The sequence below is a fragment of the Gopherus flavomarginatus genome, chromosome 18 (assembly GCF_025201925.1).
Source record: "Gopherus flavomarginatus isolate rGopFla2 chromosome 18, rGopFla2.mat.asm, whole genome shotgun sequence".
In the NCBI taxonomy this organism is placed as follows: Eukaryota; Metazoa; Chordata; order Testudines; family Testudinidae; genus Gopherus; species Gopherus flavomarginatus.
In genome coordinates this window covers 10,990,985-10,997,640 of record NC_066634.1, presented here as the reverse complement: position 1 = coordinate 10,997,640, position 6,656 = coordinate 10,990,985, and the positions used below count along the sequence as shown (strand labels likewise).

General features: G+C 50.2%; 1 protein-coding gene across 1 annotated transcript; it reads right to left on the bottom strand.

Annotated features, from left to right (window-relative positions):
- Positions 1 to 405: 405 nt before the first annotated feature.
- LOC127036607 (zinc finger protein 560-like) lies at positions 406 to 5,742 on the bottom strand. Its single transcript, XM_050927664.1, has 4 exons — positions 5,687 to 5,742; positions 4,906 to 5,032; positions 3,002 to 3,084; positions 406 to 727 (listed from the first exon to the last, which is right to left on the bottom strand). The coding sequence occupies exons 2-4, from the start codon at positions 5,009 to 5,011 to the stop codon at positions 560 to 562; spliced, it is 357 nt and encodes a 118-aa protein (XP_050783621.1). The 5' UTR covers positions 5,012 to 5,032; positions 5,687 to 5,742; the 3' UTR covers positions 406 to 559.
- Positions 5,743 to 6,656: the final 914 nt, after the last annotated feature.

Genomic DNA, 6,656 nt, shown 5'->3' with positions numbered 1-6,656 from the left:
ATTTGGCCTTTCCTGTTATTTTTATTACACCTGGTGATATGGGAGCAAGACTCTCCATGTCTCAAGAAATGTCACTACCAACCTAGGCCATTTTCACATGCTGGGGTGCAATCCAGATCGGCGAGGAGTTGTGTCATCTGTAATCCTGGGTGAGATTCAGTGTTCTGCTGCTGGAGCTCCCCTGTCTGGATACTCTCAGCCAGCGTTCAAGGACGCACTGAGTGTCTGTATGATAAGTAACCCTGGACTGGCAGCTCTGACTCCAGCCGCCTGCTTGTTACACCCCAAGCACATTCTGGTTTGGGTAGAGAAGGCTCAGGGTTTGAGAGAAGGCTGGGGGTAGGAAGCTTCTGTTCATTATGCTGGACCTAACCCCAGTTTTACTTGAATAAAGAGGAGATATTTGACATTGTGTGATGCTGCTCCTGTGCTCTGTTCCCAAAGTGTTCTGCAGCAGAGGAGGGTCTCTGGTAGTATGTATGTTACTGGCCTATTGGGGTGATGCTGAAACAGGACAGGGTACAGATGGCATTGTGGGGGTGGCATGAACCTTCACTCTTCATTTCCCCTTCCAAGAACAGAAGGGACAGGAATCCTTACCCAGCAAGACCATCGTCTCATAGTTCCCCTGCATGACATCTCTGTAGAGGGCTCTCTGAGTGGGGTCCAGCAGAGTCCCCTCTTCCCTGGAGAAATACAAAGCCACCTCCTCGAAGGTCACCGGCCCCTGAAAGAGCAGGAGTCCAATACTCAGTACCTGCTGACCCACTCACAACCCCACTATTCACGGAACAGCAGCACCAGGGAAATGGAAGCTCCGGGAGGCACATGTTAACAGAGTCCCACCCCACCTTGCTTACAGCAGCCAGGAGGCATCAGAGGGTAGAAAGATAGAACCTTTGTGTCTCCCATCTGGCAGACAGAAGCAGGGTCTTCACATTTATCACATACCTACTAGCCAGAGCTTAATATAGGAGATGGGGCTGTCTCTGGACCCTGATAGTGGCTCCCTGGTAGGAATCCAAGCACTCTCCAAATAAAATATATGGAAGAAAGGGGAAGTCAATCATAAAGAATAGAAGTTAGAAGGTCAGAATTGCAGTGCCCATTAACAAAGGTTTAGAGAAAATAGAGCCTATCAAACTAACGGGATATCCTTATTGGATGAGATCAAAAGTTTGGTTGCAGCTAATAGTATTGATGTAATATACCTAAACTTCCGTAAGGGACATGACTTGATTAGCACAATATTTTTACTAAAAAAAACTAGAATGATACAAAATAAACACGGCATACATTAAATAGATTAAAAACTCTGATAGTAAATGGGGAACCATGATCGAGTGGATTTCTTTCTAGCAGGTTCCTGCAGGGATTGGTTCTTGGCCCTGTGCTATTTAACATTCTTATCCATGACTTAGAAGAGAGTACAAAATCATCACTGATAAAGTTTACAGTTGCCACAAAGATTGGGGTTGGTGGTAATTAATGAAATGTCAGTAGATTCAGGCTCCATCGCAGAGAGTCTGGGAAGTTGTCCCAGCCCTGGCTGGAGGGTTATTTCCTGTTCCACAAAGAGGGGAAGTTCCATTCCCAACTCCTGTGCCTTGAAATTAGGACCTATCTGACACTACACCCTCATATTCATCATAGTGGTATGATTATAATATGAATAGGACATAATTATGATCTATTTTGTAGAAGATGCATCATGTGTGATGTCACTGGAAAAGTTCTGATTTGCTGAATATGATTATCCTATTTGTGTGCACATATCATGTTCGTATCTGAAGTTATGGATATTGACTCTGTATCTGTATTTCAAATGTGCTTACTCTGGGTAACACCCACAATGAGCCTTTCAGGTAAAACAATGAAGAAGCCAGACAGTGCTGATGGCTCAACAAAGACAATGGACTGTGGAAGAGCTTAGCCTTCCTGTGAATGTTTCAGCCAGCCTATGAGTCATGGCTACTATGACTCAGCAGGGCCTGTGACCAGACCACATGACACTAAACTCCATTTTAGTAGCTGTATTTTTCCACAAACTGGACTAGGAACTGAGTTTGGAACAAAAGGTTCCCACCATATGGAAAAGCTACATAAGGTGGGGTGTGACATCATCTCTTGGCCTCATTCTCCACACAAGAGAACTTCTGGAAACACCTGAGAAACAAAAACAGATGTGGGGGAAGTGCTGCTCCCAGGATCAAGAGATTTCTAGCTTGTGTATGGAAACTTGGGGGACTGCTTGTACCATCAGTCAGGGTGAGAAATTGCTAATTCAAATTCTATCCATCTAGTATGTTAGGCTTAGTCTGAGTTTTGGTTATTTGCTAAATAATCTGCTTTGATCTGTTTGTTATCACTTATAATCACTTAATCTATCTTTCTGCAGTTAATAAACTTGTTTGATGCTTTATCTTAACCAGCGTATTTTGAGTGAAGTGTCTGGGGAAAATCTCAGCTTGTTGTGCACATCTGTCCCATATCGAGGGGAAGGGGAACTACATTAATGAGCTTGTATTATAGAGATCTCTGTGCACTATAAGATGGTATCATTCTGGATTTATACTACAGCAAGTGTGCAAGGTTGGGGAGTGGGAAATTGGCTCTTGTCTTCTATCTGTCCTTGAGTGGCTTAGGTAACGCACTCAGGTAGCTTAGTTGGCTGCATGGCGCCACCTGCTGTTGTGTTGGGTGATAACAGGCCCTGGAGAGGCTGGCGAAATCTCCAGCAAAGCAGTGTGAGAAGGGCCAGCCCAGCGTGAGGGTTAGAGGACACAGCAGTTCCCAGAAGCTCCACAAACTGCCTCCTGGGGATGACAACCCATCACGCCCTACACTACACAAGTCTCAGCAGGTTTGTCACATGCTGTCCCCTCCCTTTCTCCACCCGAGATATTTCCTGCTTCCCACCACCTCTAGCAATTCCCACCCTCTTATGCATTTACTGCTCCTCAACCTCCAAGCAGAGCCCGCCACACTGATAATCTCTTACCTGAGCCAGCTCCATTGCAGCCATTTCCTTGCCCCTGGGAGGACGAGATGATCTGCAGCGAAACATGGATGTTATTCTCTGGCCTGCCGAGGTGAAAAGGGCAAGGTGTGAGAATTCAGACTAGGCTTTTGTCCATTCCTCAAGCCGATTCCCCCCAGCTTTTCCCCTGCTAATGCACATTCTAGGTTCTAGCACACTGTGAAGCACAGAGTGACCTTATTCCAGTACAGGCCTAGCCCCCTCCCACCAGGGTGTAACCCTCTGACACATGGGGAAACCCTCCCAGTAACAGTCTCTCTCTTACACGTATCAAGTTTGCGGACAACACCAAGCTGGGTGGGGTTGTAAGTGCTTTGGAGGATTGGATTAAAATTCAAAATGATCTGGACAAACGGGAGAAATGATCTGAAGTAAATAGGATCAAATTCAGTAGAGACAAGTGCAAAGTACTCCACGTTGGAAGGAACAATCGGAGGCCAGAGAAGAGCAGAAACAAAGGAGTCACTTTGGGGGATTCTCCCTGTCATTGTCCCCAAGGCAGCTGTCTCAGGTTTACAAAGGTGTTTCATGTTCCAGCCTTTGTACAGTCTCTCCTGGGAGTGCCCCTTTCATGGACTGGGCCTAGTTTTAGTTTTTGGTAGTTAACAAGCTTGGTTTATTGTTCATCTAACCAGTATGTGTGGATTGAAGTGTGTTGGAAACTCTGTTTGGGATAACAAGCTGGTGCATGTCATTTTCCGCTGATGAAATGACAGACTTCATATGAGCTTGGGTCGTTCAGTAGCGTGCTGGACAGTGCAAGATGCACATTTCTGGGGGAAAGTTGGGCACTTGAGAATTTGCTGGTTTTCTCCTGAGGTGTAATTCATGAGTGGCTGTCTAGCAGCACTCAATACTGTGTAGCTGGGAGTGAGTTACATGCTGGAGACTGTGTGTTAATTGGCCAAGAGGGGCTGTTCTCGCGGGAAAACAATGGAAAAGGCACCCCATGCTGGAGGACTGAGATACAGCTATTTAACAGTCCAGATTGTACTCTGGGTAACATCACAGACACTCATTATGACAGAGCCTCTTACAACACAGAGAAAGTAAATCCATGTCCCAGAAATCGAAGACTCCAGACAGAGGGCAAGTGTCCCTGGCACTGCTTCTTGCTGACAGAGAGGTTCAGAGACAGTGCGAGAATCCTGGGGAAGCTGGGAACAGGAAGCATGGGCTGGCGGGATTCGGTGGAGAAAGGGAACAGGAAGGGCAGGGATATTACTGAATCCAGGATCTTAGCAGTACTAGATGACAGGATAGCACATAGTGCAGCCCATTGGAAAACACAATCCCAACTATACATACAAAATGATGGGGTCTAAATTAGTTGTTTCCACTCAAGAGAGTGATCTTGGAGTCACTGTGGATAGTTCTCTGAAAACATCCACTCAATGTGCAGCAGCAGTGAAAAAAAGTGAACAATGTAGGAAATAATTAAGAAAGTGATAGATATGACAGAATATCTCATAGATCATATTTGTAAAAACAGCAAATAAATCCATGATACACCCACATCTTGAATACTGCATGCACATGTCACCCCATCTCAAAAATAGAAATATTGGAATTGGAAAAGGTTCAGAAAAGGGCAAGAAAAATGATTAGGGGTATGGGACAGTTATGCCAGACCTAACCCCCAGTTTCACTTGAGCAAACAGGAGATATTTGACACTGTGCAATATGGCTCCTGTGCTCTGTTCCCAAAGTGTTCTGCAGCAGAGGAGGGTCTCTGGTATTATGTGTGTCACTGGCCTATTGGGGTGATGCTGAAACAGGACAGGGTACAGATGGCATTGTGGGGGTGGCGTGAACCTTCACTCTTCATTTCCCCTTCCAAGAACAGAAGGGACAGGAACCCTTACCCAGCGAGGTCACAGTCTCATAGTTCTCCTGCATGACATCCCAGTAGAGGGCTCTCTGAGTGGGGTCCAGCAGAGCCCACTCTTCCCTGGTGAAATACATAGCCATCTCCTTGAAGGTCACCAGCCCCTGAAAGAGTAAGAGTCCAACACTAAGGACTTGCTGCCCCACTCACAGCCCCACTATTTGTGGCAGAGAAGAGTGAATCAAATGGAAGCTCTGGGTGGATCATAGTCAGGAGAGTCCCACCTGCCCATCAATTTCCTGACCCCCCCTGCCCATCAATTTCCTGCTCTGCGCCCGCCCCTCCCACGCTCCCTGTCACTCCCCCGCCCCGCTCCAGCCCCGCCCCCAGCGCCCGGCGGAACGTTACGGCTGGTCCGGGCAGGGGGAAGGGCAGCGGCTTCAGCGGCTGTTACTGGGCATGCGCAGTGCCCGGGAGTAGCACATTGCTATGGGGAGGGATTTAATACACCGCCCCACCCTGCCGGGCCCGTGGTCCGCCCCTCCCCCCCACAGGACGGCCGGGCCCCGGTCCCCCCATCCCAGCGGGGCGGGCGGGCGGATCCTCCTGCAGCTCCACTGGGGCCGAGGCGCCTTCAAGGCTTCTCCCAGGCTCCCTGGGGTAGAGTCACTTTCCTGCCCCCCAGCGCCTCTCATTCCCCGGGGGCTCCGGGTCACAATGTCCCACCGCCCTTCCCCCACCTGCAGCTCCGGATTCTCCCCTCCCGCCCCCGCCAGCCACACCAAGGGGAACCCCCGGGCCCCAGTCTCTGTCCCCACCTGGATCCCAGCGGGGCCGGGGGCAGATCCTGGCTGCAGCTGAGACCAGCGGCTCCGCTCCGGCTCAGGGCAGCTCCAGCGCTGCTGGCAGCACGTGCAGAACCAGGAAGCAGCTGTTCAGCCGGGGCTACGCGTCACAATGTGCCAGAGCCCCGCCCCCAGGAGCTGCCCTGCCCATGGGCTGTGCCAGAGCCCCGCCCCCAGGAGCTGCTCCGCCCCCGCTCTGTGCTGGAGCCCCGCCCCGAGGAGCTGCCCCGCCCCCGAGCTGAGCCAGATCCCCACCCCCAGGAGCTGCCCGCACCTGGGATGTGTCAGAGCCCCGCCCCCTGGAATTTCCCCATGTTGGGTCTCTGAGCTTTGTTCTCCTGCCGCCTTCTTCCCAGCACCCCCTGCTCCCTTCCTGTGTCTGCAAACACCCCCCCTCCCCCGGGGCCTGCTGCAGTGCTCGCTGAGGCTGACTCCAGTGGCTGAAGTTGCCTCCATCTCTGCTTCACCTGGAGTGGGAGAGACAAAGAGAGGAGATGGTCCCAGGGTGTGAAACCAGAATCAAGGGGCAAGGAAAGAAGGACTGTTTGGAAAGGTGGGTTTTTTGTGGGGGGGGGGGGGTGAGCCAGAGGGATTCAGAAGAAGTTGGGCAGCAGAGGCTCAGGGAAATTGAGGGGAACCTCCTGGGTGTCTCAGTGTTGCCCAGGGTTTGTACAGCACCTTGCATAATATGGGGTCTGATCTCAGTCATGGTCTGTGCAGCACCTGGGAGCCCTGATGTCTGTTTCCTGATCAGAGGCTCTGGGAATGGAGAGAGGGAAACCTCAGCACCTGTAGGTTAATGCAGCCCTGTGTGCAACCCCTGCTAGGATGATCCGACAGCAAATGTGAAAAATTGGGATGGGGGTGGGGTTAATAGGCACCTATATAAGAAAAAGACCCAAAAATCGGGACATCTAGTCATGCTAGTCCCTGCTGTTCTCAT